The following is a 26930-nucleotide window of genomic DNA, read 5'->3' on the forward strand; positions in this document are numbered from 1 at the left end:
ATATATATATATATATATATATATATATATATATATATATCAATAGATGTATGAAGTTAAACCTTAGTAGTGTTAATATAGAAAAAAATAAAGGTTAAAAATGCCTAAAGAAAGTATATACTATTGTTTAATTGTCTACATGTTTCGCCTGCGCCCTTACCGCAGATATTATGACATATAATACATGAGTTACTTTACAGTTCATACTTTTATTGACATGGAGTAATGGTTCATAGAAAACATATCAGGGAACCAAATTTAAGGAAGATCCCTTTAAGTGAACACCTTGATATCTGCGGTAAGGGCGAGTTCAAAATATACCCTCACTTTAAGATGCCGTATTCAGATCCCATGAAGGAACAATATTTTATTGACAATTTCAAACCCAAATTAAACATTTCAAAATAATTACAATATTATGCTATATATTATATATTATCTACTTCATTATTATTATATTATTGTATGTTTATTCTTCCATGACGTCACGTCATTGTTATTGTATGTCTTGACAAGCTCAGGCAAAACATGTAGACAATTAAACAATAGTATATACTTTCTTTAGGCATTTTTAACCTTTATTTTTTTCTATATATATATATATATATATATATATATATATATATATATATAGCTGATGTCAGTGTGACCTTATATATTGTACCACTTGACTACTTCAGATATACATACCTGTTGTAATCGACTAGAGGTAATAAATGGACCTGTAGCAGTTATGCATATCTGGTATAAACGACTAGAGGTCTATATATATATAGCTAATATCACTGTCACCTTATAAATTATACCACGTGACTACTACAGGTATACATACCTGGTGTAAACAACTAGAGATAATTTTTTGACACGATCACCGTTGTTTTAGAGACTTCGAATTTTGTCTTATGGTTTGGATTGTTCGTACTTGGTTTTATTTTATTAAATAAGAAAGGATGCCATTTATCGAGTTGTTCTAGTGATTGTAATGGGTGTAGAGACCAAAGTGTTGGACAATCAAAATAGTTAGCTGTTGTTACATTTAAAAGCATTTACTGATGACTAGTCATATACTTAAACATGGCGGAATATACAGACAGGGAAGTTTGTAGTTTTTGTTTAAATGATTATCATCAACCTGTAATACTCGACTGTCAACATTCTTTCTGTTCCATTTGTTTAGAAGATTACCTCAACAGAATCGCCACTAATGACCAGTTCCCGTGTCCATTGTGTCGTTCTTACACACGGATACCAGAGGATGGCGTGAATGGCTTTAAACTGAAGATGACCACGCCTACAATTAGCATTCCACAATGTGACGTTTGTACAAATAGTGTATCTGGTTTTAGTTGTAAAGATTGTCAACAATATTTATGTGACTCGTGTAAAACCACTCATGATAAGTTTAAGATGTTTAAAGACCATAGTGTGGTTAGATGTGATGACCTATTGCTTGCCATTACAGAATCAGGGGCAGATAAATCTGTGAATGAAAACGTCAAATCTGAATACAGCCCACATGATGTTTGTTCAAATCATGAACAAAAGCGAGTGAAATATTACTGCCAAGATTGCTCAATGGTCGTCTGTTCTAAATGTTTTATTATCGACCATAATGGACACGAATATTTACATTTACAAGATGAAAGTGTAAGAGAAGAAATCAAAGGTGAACTAAAAACATTAAATGTAGAAATAAAAACCCACATTGATGAACTTGAAGAATTTAGTGAAAGTTTAAACATAAAGTACAGTGGGGTGAATGATTCCGTGAAGACGGCGTGCGACAAGGTTGATGAACAAGTCAATACTATTTGTAGAGAGGTGAGACGAATTGGTGATCAACTCAAAGATAAAATGAAAAATACGTGGGGTGGGGATATCAGTGATGATGTTCATATCAAATATAAAAAACTGATGGAGGATATTAAAAGACTAACAGAAGATTTAAAAGCTAGTGTTAAATATTCAGTGAATGTTTTAGAAGATTCGTCCATTGTTCAAGTTTTACAAAGATTGCCAAAAGTTCGCCAGGAAAAAGATGAAAGTCGTTGTAGAAAATTGGATATACCTGATGTAAGCTATTCAACATTTCAAGTAGCAGAGATAGATAAAACTTTGTTAACTAATCAAATTGGTAAAATTGTAAGTTGTAATCCGAATATAATTGAAGATATTTTTAATATGAAAGATGAGAGTAGGGGTTGGTATCGTGGTAGATGTCATGTGGTTTCAGGTTTTTCATGGCGTATCGCTGTACGTACAGGCTCATCATTTTCCGTTGTATTAGACCTGATTGGCGTAGAAGATAAAAGTATTACGTCATGTAAAGCTGACGTCATATGTAAAGTTATAAATAAAACAGACGATCGACAATCTGTGGTTAAACAATTTGCTGGAACTGTTAGAATCCATAGTTGTCTACCATACTGGAATAGAGGAATCACAGTGAAAAAACTCCTTGATCCAACTAGTGGATTTCTTCATGATGGAGGCTTGAAAATCCAAGTAACATTTAATAAAATAACGGACGTAAGACGCGAACAATTATTCTGATTCTGATTAACCACAAAAAAATAAGACTTGTGTAGGCTACACGTTAACCGTTTACTATATAACTCTATTCAACTTACATGTACATGACTGCACCCTCGTATTGTGAAACGGTTTTTGGTGATTTTATGATCTGACTGAATATTGTCTAACACGGTAAGGCCTTGTCAATTCATCAGTTTGTGTTTTAATGCAATTTGGTTTGACAGAGTTGATTTTATAAATTTAGCTGTATCTGACCTGAGAAAAGTCGCATTTCATTTTAGTGATTTCGACCAAAGTAATATGGTCGGTAATATTTAAATGACTATAGTTCAGTAGCTGATTGATCAATATTGCTGAAATGGGTTTTGTTAGAAAGATATTTCCTGAATCGAAGGGTTAATGTTTACAGTATTGGGTGATTTGATACGGAATGACCCACAAAGGGTGGATTTATTTATGTTCGCTTATCCAGTCATCGAAACGATCCAGTCATCGAAACGATCCAACAACGTATTGGTTTAATGATGTTCTCTTATCGAATCTTTTGGAATCAACTCGGACACGAGGCGTGACGGATGGGAACTCGACTCGGACTCAAGATCCCGCGACTTGTTCCCACCTCCATTCATTGGTGGTTATGATAATGACGGACGTGACATGTGATGGTGTATTAGTCACATAGTTGGTGTGACGTATTATGTCTCAATATGATTAAAATCTACTGTTGAAGTGACATTACAATAATCACAACCGTTCTCTGGAAGACAATTGCTGACATGTAATCCGGGTTTTATTTGTACAATAATACTCTTGATATATGTGCACTCGGTGAAATTAATCAGAATATGCATTAAACGGGTGTAGAAAATTATGTAATTGCCTTCCGTAGAACTTTGTGAATACATTTCTGTAAAAGCCTTCCGTAGAGCTTTGTGGTTACAATTCTATAATATCCTTCCGTAGAACTTTGTGGTTAAAATTCCGAATCGCCTTCTGTAGAACTTTGTGAAAAATATTCCGTAGAACTAACTTGTGATTGAAATTCTGTAATTGCCAACCGTAGATGTATCTTGTAGTCATATATCAATGTAATATCTTGTATTTCTATGTCACATGTTGTATTATGTAATATCTTGTAGTTAAATATCACATGTTGTAGTATGTAATATCTTGTAGTTATATATCACGTGTTGTAGTATGTAATATCTTGTAGTTCTATGTCACATGTTGTTGTATGTAATATCTTGTAGTTATATATCACATGTTGAAGTATGTAATATCTTGTAGTTATATATCACATGTAATATCTTGTAGTTATATATCACGTGTTGTAGTATGTAATATCTTGTAGTTATATATCACGTGTTGTAGTATGTAATATCTTGTAGTTATATATCACGTGTTGTAGTATGTAATATCTTGTAGTTATATATCACGTGTTGAAGTATCTTGTAGTCATATGTCACATGGTGAAGTATGTAATAAACACTATGATATATTTGACCCTTTACGGTTTTGATACATACCAGAGCTACACCATCTGCTGTTATCGACCATAAGTTACATCTGAAGGTCGCCCTGACAGTGACAGCACACTCCAGTGGTGTACAGGGAGGAGCAAGGGCGGCCTGGGGGTGGGAATGCACCAGGGATCCATTTCATGGATTTAAATTAAATTTTAAAATATCACTGTTAACTTTGTTGTACAATCTGCCTGACTTAATTTGAATACAAAACTTATATCATCTGTGTTGACATATTTAAAATGTCTTTGTTGTCAGTACGGGGCATTATATCAATAAACCTCTGTACGCCACTGGCCAACTCTGATCATCAGTCGGGGGTCAAACGTTCACCAGGCAAATTACCTCTTTCTGCACCCGTAAGAGCCGACGGGTTAAAGTTAGTAATTTCCCGTGACCGGCGTATGAATGCTTTTTAGGAAATACAGTATTTTATGGTAAGACTGTTTATCTCCTCTCTCCATATACATATACACTAAATTACAATTTCTTGGGAATGCACCTTATATATTGGTTACCGGGCATTGGGTTGTGTGTATCAATGGGGTTGTGTAAGGAGTGATAAGATCATTTGGTTGTTGTGTGTATCAGTGGGGTTGTGTAACGAGTGATATAGATCATTTGGTTGTTGTGTAAGGAGTGATATAGATCATTTGGTTGTGTAGCGAGTGATATAACACCAGACCTCTTGATAAGTTGCCTGTTGTGTTTATCAATTATTTTTATCCTCTCGACACAAACTAGGTCATTTAGGGACTAATATATGGTTCAATTTTATTTCAATAATTGGCCTTCGCGTAGGGGTCTTTAGCAGTGGGGGGAAACAGGAAGACCCGGAGAAAACCCACGAGATTGGTCCGGTCACCCTCCGCTTTGTCACGTACAACCGGGAATCGAAACTACGCCACTTGACTCAGAGACAGACTTTATGATACAACGCACACGTGCTAACTATTCGGCCATCCGTCCACCATTTCTATCCTTCACACATTGCTCGATGTGTCAAATATTATATAAAGCACCACTTTGAGGGGGTTGTACTCCTAACGTGGCGCACGATGGCTCAGTGTGTGGGACGTTTGGATGGGACGAAAACTTGAGGCTCGTGTACACAAAAGGATGCATGCCAAATCTGACCAGATCATCACCGAAAAGGTGTCCAACATTTGGTAGATTTAATCAACACCGGAAGATTTGTTCCAATGTTTTAGAGACCAGTGGGGCCCGACGGTGGCCAAGTCAGTAAGACGCTGGCTCGCTAACCTGGAGATCGCGAGTTCGCTCCCGGTGTTGGCAGAGAAAATTCACTGAGATTTCCCGGCTTGGTTTCCCCTTGTCACTGGTGAAGTTTTTTTTGGAAGGAACGAACGAACTGAGGTCTTGTGTACACATTGGCCTGCACGTTAAAGATCCCTTGGCAGTTGGAATTCGTTATAGGGTCATTCCATGTCAAGTGGGTCAATTTTCAGAAAAGTGGGAAATCTACCTCCTTAAAAAGTCTGGAAAACATTATATTTTATTGAACATTAAAAACCTGAAAACCGTGTACAATTTGTGGTCTGTAGCTTGACAATTTTATGAGTGCCGATAAGCTTTCGAAACCCAATATGTATCAATAATTTACTCGAGTTTCGGTTATCTTGTTTTTACCATTCCAGTGAAGATATAGGACTCAAATTTGGTAGTCTTAAAGAACTCTTGACGTGGAATGACCCTATAAGAGTAGGTCATATCGTCACTGTCCGGGCAAAATTTCATTTAAAGTCTAGTGTGTCCAAATGTTAAATATGAACCTTGTTAGCAACGAATGGGGTTTAACGATATGTAACTCAGTATGGAACTACAACTCAATATGTAACTCAATTTGAAACGGAATATGTAACTCAATTTGAAACGGAATATATAACTCAATTTGAAACGGAATATGTAAAGGAATGCAACTCAATATGCAACTGAATTAATATATACACAAGTAGAAATTCAATTTCATAAATTATTTTAGACTGGTTGGAATTGCATTCTAAATTTTCCTTTTTCCGGAAGGATATAGAACGACGCTACTATAATCAAATCAGTGCATTTCAAATATTAAACAAGACGGATAGTCAAATTAATTATCTTATTGACAACGTTACTAGTTTTCACTAGGACACGTTTTTTTCTTGCCAGATGATGGAAGGGTCGTCCTTCTTTACAAACCGATCACAACATTTCTCCAATTTCTATTTGCTGCATCCGTCCACGCTGAAACTAGAGACCATATTTTCATAACATATGGCGTAATGTGGTGTGGTGGTGGCAGTGGTATTGGTTAATTATTTAACAAAACCGAACAGTAATGGCTTTTTCGGTGCTTGAAACCGACAAGAGAATTATTATTGTCGAAAGGTAGCTCCCGATTAAAATACAGTAATTGTTTTCCATAGAAAGCAGCAGATTTTACGCCTAGATTATTTAGTGAGTGACTCACCCATCAATTAATAACAGCAACATAAATGGGGCTTGGAAAAGACGTAAGGCTGCATAGCAGACAGGAAACAAGAGGGGCTCCGGACACCTGCTCTTCGCAGATAACATTTTGTTGTCTCTTACATTCGTTGAAATTACGTCGAACAAATAAACGTGCAAAGCATAGCCGCCATTTTGGCCTCACTGAACTCTAATCCTAATATATGCATGCGCCTTATGGAACAGAACCTGACGCTGTCTCCACCTGAACACGCCCCTGTATCCATTCTGAATTCTAGGTTTCGTTTTCAGTTCAGCCTAAGCTGCCGACTGTTGAATCGACATTATCTCAGCATTAGTTTGATCTATAGACCTTTAGCATTCTGTCAGTGACAAATTATCTGAAATTGTGGACTGATCCGTCCTAAAATACTGAACTAAGATGGATTCTTATCTAACACCATCAACATATATTCGATCCTAAGTTTGTTTCTTAAAAAGTCATTCGTACGTGCAGCTGCGAATATAACTGTTCCAACAAGTGTATATTTTACTTTCGGCAATTGCAGACTCTCCAATATTTAAACGACCCGCAGGTGTTTTACATCGATCTGTAATAAAAATAAAGTGTAGGAAGCATTTTACCTATAGTAGACATAAATCGAAGTGAACATTTTACTGACAGTACTAACTTCAACAAAATACCTTGGATTATTTATTTCGAAATGCTAGACACAATTTCCTGCCCAATTCCCGAAGTTACTTCTTGGCAAATAACGGTATTCGAACCGGCGACCCCTTGAAAAAAAAAGCTTTCTAGTTTATGGCTGCCTCTTCACAAGCTGCTTCGAATTCATAAACTAACATCGCTGAGAAGTAGACAACAAGCAATATACTAGCACACTTCATATTCGGAAAACTAAAAAAAAAATTAAAATCTCATTTAACGGTTTTCATCATACAACGTTTGGGAAATATTCCCCTATTTTCTTCAGTTACTTCCTTTATTGTTAGTTTGTTTTCCATTTTGAGTGAAGTCTGTATCACTACTATTTATATGCGTTCTGTCCGTAGGTTTCTCTTGTGTAATTGTGTGAGGCGGCCCCCTGCAGTTACCATTATAATAATAAGATATAAATCAGTGAATAAAAAAGTCCCATTTGAATAACCATAAGAAGGTTACGCTAGTCAAATAAAATTCAGCGACGGCCTCGGGCGCGTGTCTATAGGGAGGGTAAGATAGAGGGGTCCAGTGATCAGTTTCACCATCCCCCAACCCCTCTGCTCGCATAGAGCATCTTTCTTTTATCCTTTACTCATCGCAATTAGGTCGAAAAAGGGCAACGTGAGCGAAGCATTGTCGGTGTTTTAGCCACCCTTCACTCTAATCCTATACAGATATGCACATAAATGATCAAATGATCTTCATAGTTTCCTGAACACACCCTTGTCTCCCAGGACTGCAGGTTTGAATGCATTTGGTTAGATGAACAACCTATGCCTTGCACACATAAAAGAGAAATAAATGAGGTTTAACTTCCAATCCACACAAACTAGGCCAGTTCTGGACTAACATGTAGTTCGATTTCATTTCATTCAGTCGCCTGCGCTCGGGAGGAAATCGGAGGCCCTACATGAAACCAAAAAGTTGGACAAGCGACATTACTTCTTGTCACGTACAATCTGGGAATCGAAACCACGCCAGTTGACTCAGTGACTGGTAATATAGGGTGTAGTTAAAGGGTAATGATGGTGTCAGCCAATATTATATATGACAGAGACCTGGTTAGATGCACTCCAAATATATTTGTAACACGGTTGATCCGTAACAAAGACTAACCAGGTATATTATGCAATATTGACTGGCGCCAAGATTATCCTTTAAGAAGTTTCACCAACCACAAATGTACAGTCGGTCCCTCTTCGTTCTGAGAACGTAATTTGGCATGTAGCCCATAACGGTTTCTAATGATACGTCCAGGAGAAGACAAGAGAGAGAGAGGGAGAAATGGGGTTTAACGTCCACTCAACACAAACTAGGTCATTTCGGGACTAACATATGGTTTAATTTTATTTACACAATTCGCTTGCGCGTAGGGGTCTTTAGCAGTGGGAGGAAACCGGAGGACCGGGAGAAAACCCACGAGGCTGGACAGGCGACCCTACTCCTTGCCACGTACAACCGGGGATTCGAAACCACGCCAGTCGACTCAATGACAGACTTTATGATACAGCGCGCGCACAGGAGAAGACAAAAAGCAACAAAGATAAATCTGCCAATATGACACGCAATACACGGACATTACATGCAATATACAACTACCGTATACATGTATAAAAATCAGCAGCCGCTTGGGTTGGACGAAAACTCGAGGTCCTGTGTACACTTTGGCGTGCATGTATAATACCCTTTGGAATTTGAAATATGAGGAGATGGTAATGCCGCTGCCCTGTCAACATTTCCCTCGTTAGCCCAGTCGGTGCAATAGCACGTTAACCCCTATTTAATTATACATGCATGCTAATGGATAGTCGGGGGACACGATAATCTTAACAGTCACTTCAGCAAGTTGTTATCCATGCAATAGAGTTTGATATTAGGATTACTCGACAACCAAGACTTCTGACAGATAAAAAGCTGGAACTCAAGATGCTGGATTAGTTTCATTCAGATTAAAAAGAGACAAATCAATAGATGTGTTCTACCATGCACATGTGACCCTTGGTTGTTTATATCTGTACAGGATACTGAATGTTGTGAAATCTTTTAATTTTATCATATCTTTGTAAATATTGAAAGGCTGATAAAGGCTTTAAAATCCCTCAAATAAGCACCAGGTGATAACCAGTTTTATGCACTTAAATATAGTAGGGATCATGGCTCCTTAAAAATATCAAGATTCAAAAATAAGTTGTTTATCATATAAATCTACATCTAATAATAAACAAATAACAAAATAACAAGAAATAATGGAAGTTTAATTGCAAGAAATAAGGCACATAATAAGATGAACATAAAAACTTCTTTTTTAAACACTCTAGTTCACTGTATATAAAAAAATCATTCTTTACTCATAACCGATAGACACCGCCTAATTTACTCATTACCGAAGGATATCACCTAATTTACTCGTAACTGATGGATACCGCCTAATTTACTGATTACCGATGGATACCGCCTAATTTACTCGTAACTGATGGATACCGCCTAATTTACTCATTACCGATAGATACCACCTAATTTACTCGTAACTGATGGATACCGCCTAATTTACCAGTAACCGATAGTGTCTAATTTACAAATTTAAAGGGACTATTCCGATTTGAACAGTCTCAAAAATAACGAAAGGTAAATTTCACCTACACATTATTTTTATAAATTAAAGTCTGTTTTTATCCAGACACTGCATAATACCGCTTGGGACGCCCCAAATGAAGACAGATGGGCTTAACTTGTTTGAAAACGTTTCAATATATTGAGTTAGTTGCTGGACCCTGAGGTAGAGGATTTTAAGGGATTTTAACACAAAATAAAGCCATTTTATTCTCCAAAATACTATCGGGATTGGCTCTTTTACTTGTTACTGATGGATATTGTCTAAGTTTACTCGTAATCGATAGATACTGTCAAACTTACTAGATACTGTCTAACAGGCGTATAACAGGAATTTACGTGTAACCGACAGTAACTGTCTAATTTACTCGTAACTGATAGATACTTCATATATTATGCCCACAGAAGCGTCAAGTTGGCCGCTTTTAAAAATAATTTTGACACAAATGTCAATAATTTAAGTTAGTATTGATCTAACTGAATAATTAGTTGACCAATAATTTTGTTTAGTAAGAGTAAATTTGATTTTTATTTGGTTTTAAATTCAAATATCTTTTTTTTTTAATTAACTTCTAGCTCAATGTCTGTATACGGCAAGATGGACAATAACCGCTTTAAATAACGGAATCGACGACATGAAATGGAATGGGGTTTAACGACCTACTGTTTTGCTCCGAACTGGGCTAATAAAGACGGGCAAACGCCATACAGTGTGCATTTACGTGCACGCCAATGTGTACACGGGACCTCAGTTTTTCGTCTCATCCGAATGACTAGACAGCTGTCCATGGAGTAAACAATGACATAATAGCACTGTAAAATCACAAATACAATATAAATGTACATGTATATAAACAAAAAACCCAAACATTTAAAATATATAAACATCATTATTTGGTCATCATTTACTATACGGTTAACAAACATAATATTGGTCCCTTATATTCTTCAAGTAAACTCATAAAAACACCATTAAATAAAACAGAAAAGGGAAAAAAATATGCTGCAATATAAAATTACAAGGGACTTTACAAATATTTGAGTCTAAAAAAAATCAAACGAAACAAAAAAAAAAGAAGAAATATTTATAATAAGTTGAAAGTATTGATAATACACACAATAAATTTTTATAACACAATTAGATACACGCTTCAAATTTCAGAACAGTTTGCAAGATGCTCAAAATGTCATCCATACCCCAGGGCCAGGGTGCAGGGAATGCACGTGCAAAACGTGTGACATGGGACTGCTTAAAATCGTGAAAAAAGACAAGTGTTGCGTTTGCACGAACAAAGTTCATTACCGAGAACTGATATTAGGTTCAAACTCGGAACTCCACAAAAAGAGACCCATCACAAGTTGCACCTATGTGCCATAAGATAAAAAAAAACCAAGAAAACGTTTACCAGAAATATTTCACGAATTAGGCATTGCGTTTTTAATGGCTTTGGGTATATTTAAAATGATAAAAACTATAAGACCCAACATATTAATAAAAATTATATTGGTGATATATGGCCAGTAATAAAAAGAGTTAATAAAAAATTAAAAGTTATGTGGTGGAGCGCAGCAGAGAGAGGGGCATGATTTAACTTTCTCTGTTTCTTATAGGTTACCATCCCCAGCATCTTTCTCTAGGTGCATTTCATTCAACCCTATTATAATTCAAGTATTAATAAATGGAGAATAAAAGTTACGACGAAATATAATTAAAATAAAATAAAACCAAGTACGAACAATCCAAACCATTAGACAAAATTTGAAGTCCTAAAAAAACGGTATAGGCAAAATAGTGTAATAAGGCAAAATAGTGTAATCAGCATATGGACTGTTCACCGTGTACAAAATATGGTAATTAAATTAAACTATACGGAAGATACTAAATCTTAAAGAGTGACCTACAGCTGATGGCCAGTAAATATTAAACCTACAGCTGATGGCCAGTAAATATTAAACCTACATCTGATGGCCAGTAAATATTAAACCTACAGCTGATGCATTAGACCTTCGGTGTCCTCAACCATGCCCAAAGGCCCAGGTGCTATAACCTATAAAATGAAACCTGTACTATTTATTTTTATGTTCAAACATTGAAGAGAGAGAGAGGTGGGGGGGGGATTTAACGTCCACTCGACACAAACTAGGTCATTTCGGGACAAACACATGGTTCAATTCTATTTTAATCATTTGCTTGCGCATAGGGGTCTTTAGCAGTGGGAGGAAACCGGAGGACCCGGCGAAAACCCACGAGGTTGGACAGGCGACCGTACACCTTGGCACGTACAACCGGGGAATGGAAACCACGCCAGTTGACTCAATGACAGACCTTATGATACAGCCCGCACGTGCTACCCATTCGGCCATCCAACCCCCTTTATAAGATACAATCAAGGAGGATATCAATAAATTCTATAATTGTGTAGCCATTAAATTTTAACTCCGTGTGTTGAAATATACCTGATCAATTCTATGTGACTATCGATCAGAATGCAGAAATAATACAATAAGATTTCAGAAACAATGACCAGATGCATTAGTATAATTTCAGTAGGATTTCAGAAACAATGATCTGGGGCCGGTTGTTCAAAGTTCAGTTATGTTTTAATGACTCGTTAACATGGAGTTAATCACTCGGCAAACCTCGGCAGATTTCGGTACCCTACATCTAGCCTCGGCTGTATGACAATAAATGATATGCACCTACGCCTATATAATTGCGATGCGGCACCGGTTTACTTCTTAGGAAAACTTGCCGCTTTTAGAAAGAAGTTTTCACAATTGCGTCGTTCGAAGAGTGTGTAGAATTTTCAGTGCAGAGTTGTCATTGTCTGAAGAAAATCGGACAAACTTGAGAGAAAAACAGCTTCAGACTTTGAAATCTTTGTATGATAAAACATTCTTAAAAGGCGTCGTCATGAGCAACGCTGTTGGTAATCCAGGAACTCGAAATAGTTTCAATGGGGGACTTCGTCATACAGCCGAGGCTAGATGTAGGGTACTGGAATCTGCTGAGGTTTGCCGAGTGGGACTTAATGGATCGTTACCTTTGTTGCTGGAAGCCCCGTTAACTTGCCGTTATATTTAACAGAATAGAAAAAATATATATACAAGTATATGTAAGATGTACAAAAATATAAATATTACCCTTTGGTAGGAAGTACAGATTAGTTCAGGGCGGGGGGGGGGGTGTAATATGGGGGTAAGTAGGGGTTTTGTAGTTCAGACAGGTTTGAGAGGGGTGGAACTAAAATGAGAGCAGGGAGGGATTTCGTGGGTCAGATGAGTGGGGGCTAAGATGAGTGTGGGTACCAGATAGGGGCGAGGAGATGAAAGTAAGGAGGGATTTTGTGGAAAAATGGATGGTCGGAAGCTGTGGGGGTTAGGAGTTCTTCTTTCTCTTTCTTAGGGAAAGTAAAACTTTAAAAACCTGCAAAACAAAAGAATGTATGTTTGATCCTTCATTTTCACAACAAAACACTACTAACTCGGTAATATTACTACAGTTACTCTACTAACTCAGGAACATCCCAATAGTTACTATACTAACGCAGTAATACCACTATAGTTACTCTACTAACTCAGTAATGTAACATCACTATAGTTACTATACTAACTCAGTAACATCACTATAGTTACTCTACTAACTCAGTAACATCACTATAGTTACTATACTAACTCAGTAACATCACTATAGTTACTTTACATATTGATACCACTATAGTTACTCAAACTCAGTAAATATATTAATTCAGTAATATTATCGTATTTACCATCGTATTTAGAGTCATATGTTTAAATCATGTTACAACAAAACCTCTATATACCCGGTCCTACATTGTTAAAAAATAATCCTATTAATCCTATAATTCACTAATGTCAGTTGAGAGATTGAAAAAAATATCATTTTCTTGTTGAAAGTAAAATGTTTATTTTGAAAGTGTCATTTTAGCCATCAAAACAAGAGGGTAAATTTTCCCTTTTTGAACCAGGCATCGTAGATCATAGACCTGGACAATCAACCACTTCCATCATGTAGACTGAGTTATCCAGTGAGAAATGAGTATTGCGAGTGAGTAGGATATATTTGTATGCGAGTATTTTTGTAAGTGCTAGAATGAATCCTATGATTGCATAAAAGTGTTTGACAATCTATTAAGCAACAGACATAGAAATAATCATGTCTTGACTTTCTTAGAAAATATGAAAGTATCCCTATAAGAAAACCACTGGACCAGTTATGAATAATCAGCAAATTGTTTTGGTTTTTTACCGGATTATCAAATTTACCGTTAATTATGTGCTAATTACTAGGATTATAAACCAATGGCCGATTCTCACGAAGGTATGACTGTTATTGTAGCCGACAAGCAAGTTGATTGACTTGACTTCTTAATTAACAAGTAATAATTAACCAGTTGTAATTGAGCCGAAAGTAGATTGATTTATGATACCATAGTTTTGCCAATCGGCTTGATCGAACTTCAAGCGACTAAAGCCGACAAAAACAGACGATTAAGATCCCTGCCCCACAGTAAATAATTGTGCATAGAACGTTGTGGGATTCTGAATTAACAATAGGGTTCAATAAGGTTCCTGCTCTTGAGTTTACTGATGAGAGGGGAAGTAACTCTGCAAGCAATCATTGAACAATCTTGGGACACTCATGGCCCTTGATTTATACAAGCATGTTTTAAATCACGAAGGAAATGAAATGGGGTTTACCAAGGGGGGAGGACGAGAGAGAGAGATATGGGGTTTAACGTCCACTCGACACAAACTAGGTCATTTCGGGAATAACACATGGTTCAATTTTATTTCAATCATTCGCTTGCGCGTAGGGGTCTGTAGCAGTGGCAGGAAACCGGAGGACCCGGAGAAAACCCACGAGGTTGGACAGGCGACCCTACTCCTTGTCACGTACAACCGGGGAATCGAAACCCCGCCAGGTGACTCAATGACAGACCGTATGATAGAGCGCGCGCGCGTGCTAACCATTCGGCCATCCAACCCCCAGGGTAAGGACGAAATGCATGCGTAATGATTAAAGATTGTAATCGCGCACATCACGGAATAGTCGCACAAAACCAACGGGGATACTCGATGTAACTTTTCAAGTGAAAAGGGGGTTTACCGGCTACAATGCAAGTATAAGAATATATCATCTCAACCAGCCATGACAGCTGAAAGATTCTAATCACACCATCTCAGTGTTTGGAACTGACGGAACAATGACAGGACTGTATTCCGCGTCACTTGATTCCAATTCTGTCAATTCGGGAATGGCAATCGAGCATCCCCAACTTGTTTAACTATCTGTGATGGCTGTACTGTACAAAAAAAAGGCGGACTATCAATGAGATAAATCTCTGATCTTTAGGTACATCAAGATCACTCATCACTGCCACAGTGTTTGAATAGTCAGGACACCGTACTAGCAGTGGGTTAAAAGCCTTGGTTCCCTTTTGTCCAGCGTGTGGCCTGCATGACACACATGGGCAGTGTGTCTGGTTCTTCAGATGTTAGTCTCAAAATGGTTGACGCATTGTGATGACGAGACGTTCGATATAGACCAACTCACCAGTACAACGATTCTTGAGTGATTTAGTTTAAACAATATTTTATTCAATAAACTGAACTGGATTGAACAACAGGCAAAGGCCTATAATAGTTCTATCCAAACATATAAAATAGTTAAATATTATGTTTACAGTAAACAATAGTGGATATATGTATAGACAGTGAGTTATAAAAATATATAAATTTATTGGAGTCTAATCGTTGGGTATTATTTTGTAAATTATTTTGGAGAATTGTTGTTTGGGCAGAGTAGGCTGTGTGATGATATGATTAGGCATTGTTTTAGATCAACTCACCAGAATAACGATTCTTGTGTGGTACTATGATTAGGCATTGTTTTAGGTCTGGATCCGATATTAACGGTGATATTAGTAAACAATGGTTCCTCTGTGAAGTGTAATACAGTATAATTCATTCCAACTCCATCATTTAAACCCTCTTCAGGCCATCGACCTCGCCAACCAAGAAACAACTCATTACTAAAATACAAGTAAAAATACTTAAAAACTTGCACAGCTAAAATGGATGATAATATGCCAAACTTAGGCTGCCTGTCCACAGTTACCTCCGCCCGAGAACAGACCCTAACCTAACTGACCGACATTTTAATTCCTACATCAATGATTTTAGTTGAAAACACTGAGTTTTTATTTCTCTTCTATTTTCATATTGAATGAAATTAATTACGTTCATTTAGCCGTTGTGTGTATGAAAGATGTCAAACGGATCAGAGCCGAATCACGAAATAGTCCACTAATTATTCAATATGGCGGCATCCATGAAAGATAATTTCACAGAAGCGGTTTTGTATGCAAAGACAAATTTAGGAGTATCTAACCTTGCTTTGAAACTCTAAAGGCAGCTTACAATTATAAAGACATTTTGCTAACTTGACATATATATTTGTTTACATAAACCACGTGCTTCGGGTATAGAAAGCAATACCAGTCGATAAGCCACGCCCTGGAATGATCATGTGAGCGTTTTTAAATGGACAGCACATAGGGCAGTGATGTATTCTCGAGGTATGAAGTATCTGGAGATAACTGACCCATGTTCAGTCTGAGATAACTTGCCCATGTTCAGTCCAAGATAACTTACCCAGATTCAGCCCGAGACTATTTACGCAGGTTCAGCCGGAGACAATTTACCCATGATCAGATGGAGACAATTTACTCATGTTCTACCCGAGATAATTTACCCATATCCAACCCCAGATAACATTCTAAACCTGAGATAATTCACCCATGATCAGCCAGAGATAATTTACCCATGTTCAGCTTAAGATAACTTGCCCATGTTCAGCCTAAGGGAACTTGCCCATGTTCAGCTCTAGATCATTTACCCATGTTCAGCTCTAGATAACTTACCCATAGTCAGCCCTAGGTACTTACCCATGTTTATTTCTAGATAACTTAGGATGCCGCACCATTTTAAATCTTCCAATATGTTCTGGTGTTCTGGTAATCATTAAACCAGATCTTGAATTCTGACAAAACATCAAATTGTCAATTTTAATAAAATACAAATATTCATTAGTTGCTTTACAGGAGATTCAACAGTCAGCCATTATGTGGGGGTCCTGTCATGGAGTCGGCTTGTGTGTGGTGAGGTTCTCCTGCACTAACTATTAGAACAAGCTGGTAACTAGGTCCAATTTTGGTAGAATAGTCTAGGAAGTTGAAAACCATAGTGATCAGTTATGTGTTGGTTAAGAGTTTATTATGAACTTGATTTTACCATATATATCTAACTTGATTTACCTGGCAGACAAATCATCATCCTCATTTCCCCATCCCCAATAAAAATTAGAATAACCATTGATACGCTGATAATTTTCACGATTAATAGCAATAACACCTCCAGCATAATTATAATACATAACACTGTAATATATAACACATATAACAGTTATATATAATCATATAACAATGTAATATATAACACATATAATAATTATAATACAGAGCACTGTAATATATAACACATATAATAATAATTATACATAAATATAACATACAAATTATATATAATTATAATACATAAGACTGTAACATATAACAAATAATAATTATATATACTTATAATATGAAACACTTTAATATATGATTATAATATAACAATTATATATAATTATAATACATAACACTGTAATACATAACAAATATAACAATCATAAGTATTATATAACAATTATATATAATTATAATATAACAAGTATATATACTCTCCAAAAAGGTAGGGGATATTGAAATGCAAATACCTATGCAGGTTGTGATATGATAAATAATCATGGACACTTGACATGCTTTGAGAGTATGTTCACAGATGAAGAACTTATCGCCCCAACATAACCACTGAGCTACACATGCGACACGCAATAGCACCATACACGTGGGAGGGGTTCATTGTCAATTTTGACACTACAAGGAAGGGTTGATGAAAATTGCCGCGTGCTGGTTTATCTATCCATGTTTGGTTTTCTATCGGTGCTTGCATAGGATTTACTCTTTAGCGCATCTTTGCTTTAGCGTGTTACGTTTAATGTGACCGGGAGACGTGTTCATCGACGTCGTTTTCAAGTTTCATCAAAATCAGAAGAATATTGTGACCTCTGGAGGGTCCACAACATTGATATACCATATTTTTACGCTAATTGTGTACGAGGGGCGGCAATTTTTTCCAGCAGTTTCAGTCTGAATCAACCAAAATTCCGGTGTAACAGTGATATATTTGAGCGTTTTTTTAATCGGATAATAATTGTGACATCTAGAGGGACCTCAAGCTAAAAACGCGATTTTTCGTACAATCAGGGGTCATAATTCAGGAAGTTATATCCTATATGCACGACTATCGAAAGAAACCAAGATCTTTTGGGTTATAAACCATTATTTCAAGTTTCATCAAAATCAAAAAAAATTGTGACCTCTACAGGGTCCACAACCTTGATATACCATATTTTTACGCTATTTGAGAACGAGGGGCGGCCATTTTGTCTCTCAGTTTTGGGCCGATTTTCACGAAATTCGAACTCAACCATCCTTAGGGTGTACCCGTGATATACTAAAACATTCTTTTAAATCGGATAAAAATTATGACCTTTATAGGGTCCACAAGCTAAAAACGCATTTTTCGTACAATCAGGGGCCATAATACGGTCCGATATGCGTGAATATCGACAGGAACCGGGATCTTCGGGTTATTAACTCACATTTCAAGTTTCATCAAAATCGGATAAAAATTGTGACCTCTAAAAACGTGATTTTTCCTACAATCAGGGGCCATAATCCATGAAGTTTCGATCCGATACATGCCAATATCGAGAGCAACCGAGATCTTTTGGAGATAAACCTATATTTCAAGTTTCCTCAAATCGGATAAGAATTGTGACCTGTAGAGTGTCCACAAACAATTGTGGACGTCCGGACGGACAAGGGCGACGGCAATATACGTCCACATGAAAATATGGGGGTATACAAATTGGTAAAATTGTAAAAAGTGTTGTTTTACAAGTTAGAACTGTATTTTTATTACATGTAATCTGTATTGATACAACTATGTTGGTTAAAAGTACATGTATGTTGTTCTTTAACTGTTTTTATGGGTATTTCACTATTCAAACATGTATAAATACGGAATTTGTGTACAATTACTGGAAACGTGTAATTGTACATCTCTTTAGAACTTTTAACATTGATAGACCTTTTAAGGCTTTATTACTTTTCGTCTATACTATAGTCCACGTATGAGGGGGTCACGGTGGCTGAGTGGGTAAGACGCAGACTCGCTAGTCTGGAGGTCGAGTGTTCGATCCCTGTATTAACCGAGAAAGTTCATCCAGATTTCCCGGCGTGGTTCCCCCTTGTTAGTGATGCAGGATGAAGGGCCGGACAGAGATTGCTGTCTAGTCGGTCGGATGGGACGAAACACTGAGGTCCCGTGTACAAGTTGGTGTGCACGTAAACGATCCATATTAAACTGTTAAAATTATATGTATATTTACAGTATGCTTAAAATACAGTGTCCGATTTGTAATATCACATGAATACAAAGCTTATGTAAGATTACATCAAATTTAATGTAGAAATACAACCATATGTCAGTTTACGTTATGTGAGCTGCGTATATTAACGTGAGAAATTCTATTTGAATTATTATTTTTACAGCAAATTGTAAATTAACTTTCAAATAGTGGCCACATCGGTTATCCCCTCTTTGGCTACATGTAAGATTACATCAAACGTAATGTAAAAATACAACCATATGTCAGTTTACATTATGTTAGCTGTATATTATCAGAAATGCCATTTAAAATAGTATCTTTACAACAAATTATTCCCCTTCGACCACATATCGAATAATGTACAAAATATTTACTGTTATATCAGTCAGATTTGTCTATTTTAGAAAAATAGGTTATTCAAAATCTGAATGCACCTAGACAGTGACATGCCATACATAGGGTTGTGTGGGACATTTTGCTTCGTGTCATGCCTCCTACTCTTTCCATTGTAAGAAGCAGAACAGTAGGACGTTAAACCCCATTTCATTTAATTTCTTTCCATTATCGAATGATGTTTAGCATGCTCGTCTGAAAGGTCTGAAAATCTTTATGTGTTCGCCAGGATCTAACCTAGGACGACTTAGTCGAGTGGGGACAAACACGTTCAAAGTATATTTCAAGTAAATATACACTTCAAATTGTATTTTAACCGTAAAATGACTGGCAGAAAGTTGCCAGTAAAATCACTGTATTTTAACAATGACTTGTAAATGTACCCCTAAATGGTAGATTTAGATTTACAAACACCACGTAAATTTACAGTGAGTGTAAAATAACTCTGAGGTAAATTTACAACCACAGTGTAAATTTACAGTGAACGTAAATTTACCTCACTTTCTATTTACAAGAACATGTTATTTTACACCCACTGTAAATTTACATGCTGTTTGTAAATCACTTAGGGGTACATTTACAAGTCAGTGTTAAAATACAGTCAATTTAATGGCAACTTTCTGCAAGTCAATTTACTGTAAAAATACACAAATATTATTTACAGTGTAGGCCTAGTGCTGCTGTCCAGCCAAAATTTCATAGCACACTGTATGGCTTCATTAGCCCAGATTCCAAGCAGAACAGTAAGGCGTTAAACCCCATTTCATTTCCGTCATGGCATATACCCATCAATATTACGCCAGTTACTGCTGAAACGTACACCATTAAACACCATTTCAAGATCAAGAGAGAGAAATGGGGTTTAATGTCCATTCGATGGAAACTAGGTCATTTCGGGACTAACATAATATTGTTCAATAATTCGCTTGTGCGTGGGGGTCTTCAGCAGTGGGAGAAAACCATAGGACCCAGAGAAATCCCACGATGTTGGACAGACGACCCTACTCCTTGTCACGTACAACCGGAGAATCGAAACCATACCAGTTGACTCAATGACAGACCTTATGCTAGAGTACACACGGGCTAACCATTCGGCCACCCCCCATTTAAAGAACGGGTATTCTTTCTAAATTATTGTAGCCCCTATATCACTGGTAAACTGATACCGTTGGCTAATGAATCTAGGCCTTTTAGTAATGGCAATTTTTTAATCATCAAATCATATAACTGTATAGACTAATGTTTAGTATGTATAGGAAGTGGCTAGACATCAAACAGTTGTAATTAATTAGCAGGTGTGTAGCTTGCTGTAAAAGATGTCACTACTATTTATAACACCCCAGAACCTTGACAATTAGTGGTGTATAACATTCAATAGTGACAGTTTTAACACCATAGTGACAAAACACTACTGTCTGATTAGTGATTACTACCAATTTTAACTACCTAATAAACATGTATAAAAACTGACGATGAGGTATGTTTTCATTTATAACAGGCTTAGTCAGCGTTACAGTGATAACAATGTAATGTAACAAAATAACTATACGGCAGTACAGTATGCTCGGGTTAATTAAAACTCCTTATTAACAGCACAACCTACAATTACATCCCACTTCTACTCGTTGCCACTGGCAACCTTTGATAAAACTGTCCTGTTTATTTGCAATACATGCGTAAAAGTATCCGTGTATCAGAAATGTACAGAAAGAGCACTGTTCATTTCTGATACACGGATACTTTTATACCGTTTTAGATAGCTATCAAGCAATAAGTAGCGGACGTTTAGTCCGACCCAGATCGCAATTGATAACGATGGCTCTTTAGAATGTACATGAAACAACTAGTCAAAATCATAGTAACAAAACAAAATGGGGGGAACTACATGGCAGTTCAAAAACATATACAATGACATTAAATTAACATAACAACATATTACAAAAATCAATTATTATACATATCAATTGGCATATATTTCATAATTTGGTTTGATTTATATTAATATGCAAAATATATAAATTAGAATATTGAATAATTATTTTAATTAATTATGATGATAGAAGGCGCAGTTCTCTTGCTGGACACTTCACAGGCATTGAAAATAAGCAGGATGAAAAAAACGCCTAGAAAGTCATAAACTTTATTACAAATAAATTTCAACGGAAGAACCATCCGCCGATGCATACTTTCACCAGGAATGACCCACGTTTCGCATTTCCTTTACACTACATTTAATAATATCGCAGTCCTCTACGCCATAGACAAGTTGTTTTGACGATGTGGTCTAAACAAACACGTGATTGTTTTACGCTGGGAGTAATCATAGCAAGACGCACGTGTAAATACTACTCAGGTCGTCTTTCCACTGCGAAATCATTCTACCATGAAATGTAACGTGAGGCTCAGAAAGGGATAAATAATGAAAGAGCAGAAAGTATTTGTCACTTTTCGGTTGAAACGACTCGATAATAAATACTATTTTTCACATTTTGCTTCACAATACTCGATCGAAATGTGATGTAAGTAACTTATTAGCACCTTTCCTCGGTGTATCGGTGAATATCAGGACAGTTTTGGTCGGGAGCCGCCTCGGCTGGGCCCCTCGACCAAAACTGTCCTGATATTCACCGATACACATCGGAAAGTGTGCTAATAACTACTACTTACATCACATCGAAAATACATTTCAAAACACCGGCCACATACTGTCGTCTGCTAATTTCCGCCCGTGAACAGAAACGAGTGACGTAACCAAGTCCACAAACAATATGCACCGCTCCTTACAGCGGGCTGTGCCATTTACTAATACGAATTACAAAAAGCCCATACAATAACATAGCTATTATGAAACGTAACAATAAAATGTAACAATAATTTGTAACTATCGAGAATAATAATAAAACATCTTTATAGAAACTAATTGATATGCACTTCACAAATGGAAGAAAACAGATAAAAAATAACAACTCAACCATCAAATGTAATCCTGGAAATGAAATGAAATGGGGGTTAACGTCCTACTGTTCTGCTTCGAACAGGGCTAATGAAGACACACATACACCATACAGTGTGCTATGAGGGATATTTTGCAAGGGCAGCGGCACTACGGCCTACTCTTATATTGAATTCCAACTGACCAAGGATCTTTAACGTGCACGCCAATGTGTACACGGGCCTTGGTTTTTCGTCCCATCCGAACGACTAAACAGCTGTCATTGTCAGGCCCTATGTAACCATGGAGTGTAATAATAAAACGTAACAATTAAATATTAATAACTTACTGATATCTCATTTCATCAATGGCGGAGGAAAGATGACGGGCATGTTGATCACACATATATAAATTCTGATCATGCTCCGGTATTAAGTCAACATCGTGGAAAACAAAACAATCAAAATCACCGAACTTTAGAGCTTCCAGATAGCCAATATTGTTCAGTTTGCCACGGTTGAACGTGTCCAAACCAGACTGAAGTACAAACGTGTTTATCATATTAAAGTTTATTTCGGGACTAATAGATAGCCTTAACCAGTGGGTGGAACCCACAGGAAACCCACAATGTTGCACAAGCGACCATTTACATTATCATGTACAAGTGGTGGATTAAAACCACGCTACTTGAGTCAATGCCATACCTTGGCATACTCCTTGCAGTGTTTCGTTTGATTAGAGCTAATCCCACTACTCACTGCTGTACAGAAAGCAAATTCTTGTTCCAAATTATGACTGGTCAATAGTCCGATTAACAACCAATCGCTAACTGCGTAACAATATCATCACGCTTTAAACAGATCCCAAATTGGACCAAATATGTTTACATAACGTTACGTCATGACTCACGATTTTTCATATGCCCAATTAACCAGTGCATAGCAGAATACTGCAGAAATACTAATTGTGTGACAAATGAGGCTGTCAACACAGATATAATGTAAACAATACTGTGTTGAGACGAACAACACTTTTCAATACCTTAATACAGTTTTTAATACCTTAAATCACTGACCAAAGTTATAGGGAAGACCCCTGATTAAACGAAGGGTTGTCATATTCCTGTACTTGGGGATAGATTTGATTGAACGGGAAGAATAGACACACTCCTTCAAAGGCGCAAGTATCAGAAACTAATCCAGCAATGGCCAGAGAGGGATTTCTCGGGCCATTGCTTCAAGAATATGTACCTTGGGACACTGTCAAGAATTCTTGAAGGGTCAAAGAGAGATAACTCTAATTAATTAAAGTCAGATAAGTACTTATCTCCCCATTGTCTTCAAATGTTAAAGGACAATATTGGTGCCAGTCATTATCACATATGTGATAGAGCTGGTTAAACATTTTCCAAATATAATTTTAACACAGAGATCATTGCTACGATAGCTGAGTAATGCAGGTTTCCTGAATCGGAAGTGGCGAACACCAAAGGAAAACACGAGTCATCTCTCTATATAACTGACTGATGTGACGAGTGATAACAGATACACGGCCGAATTTCTGCTCACTAATAATTACTAGTCTTAGTCCTATACTCTCTAGAATAGAGATTACTTTTAGTTATCAGTTATGGCAGAATGAAGTTATGGTTGAGTGTACGCCGTGTCACTTTCAGTGTTAAATAGTTTAACAAAGGGATCTTTTACGTGCATGCCAATGTATAACGGGACCTTCACTTTTCGCCCCATCCAAATGACTAGACAGCTGTCCTTGTCAGGCCCTCCGTCCTGCATCACTGACAAGGGGAAACGACGCCGGAGAATCTGAATGAACTTTCTCGATCAATGCAGAAATAGAACACTCGATCTCCAACTCGATGACCACTTAAATCTATAACATTTTTATCTTAATCTTTATAACCACAAAGAGTCCAATATGTGCCAATCATCTGATAAAAATATTGAAGGGTTGACTGCTACGATGTATTGCTCGACCTGGTCAAATAAATCTACAGGATGTGAAGTCATTTTAGTAGGGGATTTCCCTAATTTCTGTTTATTTTCTGGATCAAATTCATCAATATTCACCTTAATCTGAGCAAAGTTCTTCCATTCTAGACCAAAATGGTAACAAAAATGGCAATAAAAAGATGGACAAAGGGAAAAGGGAAGGAATTGCTATGAACAGACGGACTACATTACTGGATGATGAAATTACAATTACAAGTCTTAGTCCATTACAAAGTAAACCATGGTTACCTGTTCAATTACAAATATTCTATACTTTATCATCTGTTTTACTTACCTGTTCAATTACAAATATTCTATACTCTATCATCTGTTTCACCAACATGGCGTGTAATCGGTGTAATAAAATCTTTAAATGATGAAGACGATCACGATATGGAACTATAATCGCCACTTTCTGCCACACAGAGCAACCAACAGGTTTGGACACACCACCTTTTTTTACATGCTGATTTTTTTCCAAAATAAAATCAAATTCTGGGACTGTAAAAATGTCTAATGTTGCCAATTCTGAAAAAAAAAGAGAAAGTAATATCATGTGTTACTATATTTATGTCTAGTCTTTCTGATGGAACAAAAAACAGAGGTCCTGTCTCCACACATTGGTGTACACATAATGTTTGACGTTCTAACTTATGACGTCAACTGACAGATTATCGCCATTGAGGAGACGACCACTTGTCAAGATTGGTCGCATTATTTCTGTTATGTCTTTTTTGTATTCCTGATTGTTTTCAAATTTGAGTGAAGCCTGTGTCACTACAGGCCCGGTACTGTACAGAGCAGTGGACGCGTACGGCTGGCCCCCGGATCCATTCACTTTATTTGATATTTGTTTATTTGGGTCTACTTTTGGAAGAATCTGATTCTATGGATTTGATGCTTCTTAGGTTTGATTACGGCTTTTTGGTCACGTATATATATATATATATAACTCACCTAATTTATCTAGATCTACTCGACATCTTCCTCTATCTGATTGGCCATGTGGTAACCGTAGTAACGTGGAAGGGGAGGTAAACACGCAATGACTACGATAATTAAACAATGAAAATCCAACAATCAAGAAATAAACAAAGATCAAAATTATTTTAATACGTTTTATCTTTGATGCCATTTCTAAAAAAAAAATTATCGCCTCATCAATCGAACACCCTTTGTCTGCAATATCACTCTAGGGTCTCTGGTACAAATTCACAAAAATACACACATTAAATTGTACTAGTTGAATATTAAACGCTTAATTCGTCATCTTCATGCAACATTTTACATTCTGAAAACATAAAAACGATACATAATAACAAATTTAGATTACCATTTCTTTATTCAAAATGTATGTTTAAAGGCCCAAAATGAAGGCTTCATCAAATCTCGTCCAAGAGTTTTACCAAATTAACCAAAATAATTCTCACCCTTTTTTTTAAAACAAAATTAATCGGTAATTTATACAATTTAGATTAAAATCAATCTGGAAAAACGAAAATATTTTACATTTTTTACATCACTTGATAAACTTAAAGGAACTAAATCGCTAATATTTGGACCTGGGGCCACGGTGGTTAAGTGGGTAAGACTGTAAGACGCTGGCTCGCTAGCCTGACAAGGACAGCTGTCTAGTCGCTCGGATGGGACGAAAAACCGAGGTCACGTGTACACATTGGCATGCAAGTAAAATATCCCTTGGCAGTTGGAATTCGATACAAGAGTAGGCGTAGCACATTGTATGGCATATGATCGTCTTCATTAGCCCAGTTCGGAGCAGAACAGTAGGACGTTAAACCCCATTTCATTCAATATTTGGACCTAGACTAGCAATTGATACAAATGGGTCTAAAAGCGCAACGCGTATAATAATGTAATATGAATGTATATAAACTTTTTACTCTTAATTTTAAATCAGTTATGTTTTTGGCCAAAGCCGATAAGAATCCGTTACGGACATTACTATATACCGGAAAACATCGGAAAACTACCGGAAAACTACCGGAAAACACAATATTATACTGAATACCGGAAAACACCATAAAAACACCGGGAAAATCTAACCCTAACCCTAATCCTAGCCTGAGCCTCTGGAAACCCTCGGGAAAACCTAACCCTACCCCCCTCCCCGCGCGCACCCAGAGGACCAGGCTCCGGATTACCTATTTAGGGCGTT

General features: G+C 36.8%; 1 protein-coding gene and 1 pseudogene across 1 annotated transcript; one reads left to right on the forward strand and one right to left on the reverse strand.

Annotated features, from left to right (window-relative positions):
* The first annotated feature begins 882 nt into the window (after positions 1-882).
* Positions 883-4178, forward strand: LOC126831569 (E3 ubiquitin-protein ligase TRIM71-like). The gene has a single exon (XM_050562138.2). It carries the CDS (start codon positions 1075-1077, stop codon positions 2551-2553), a length of 1479 nt encoding a protein of 492 aa, XP_050418095.1. The 5' UTR covers positions 883-1074; the 3' UTR covers positions 2554-4178.
* A 9064-nt stretch (positions 4179-13242) lies between these two features.
* LOC126832495 (beta-1,4-galactosyltransferase 3-like) lies at positions 13243-25889 on the reverse strand (annotated as a pseudogene).
* Positions 25890-26930: the final 1041 nt, after the last annotated feature.

This window comes from Patella vulgata, chromosome 9 (assembly GCF_932274485.2).
Source record: "Patella vulgata chromosome 9, xgPatVulg1.2, whole genome shotgun sequence".
Lineage (NCBI taxonomy): Eukaryota > Metazoa > Mollusca > Gastropoda > Patellidae > Patella > Patella vulgata.

Bases quoted from the DNA above. Each gene is read 5' to 3' on its own strand.
- LOC126831569 (XM_050562138.2), top strand. From the start codon at position 1,075: ATGGCGGAATATACAGACAGGGAAGTTTGTAGTTTTTGTTTAAATGAT.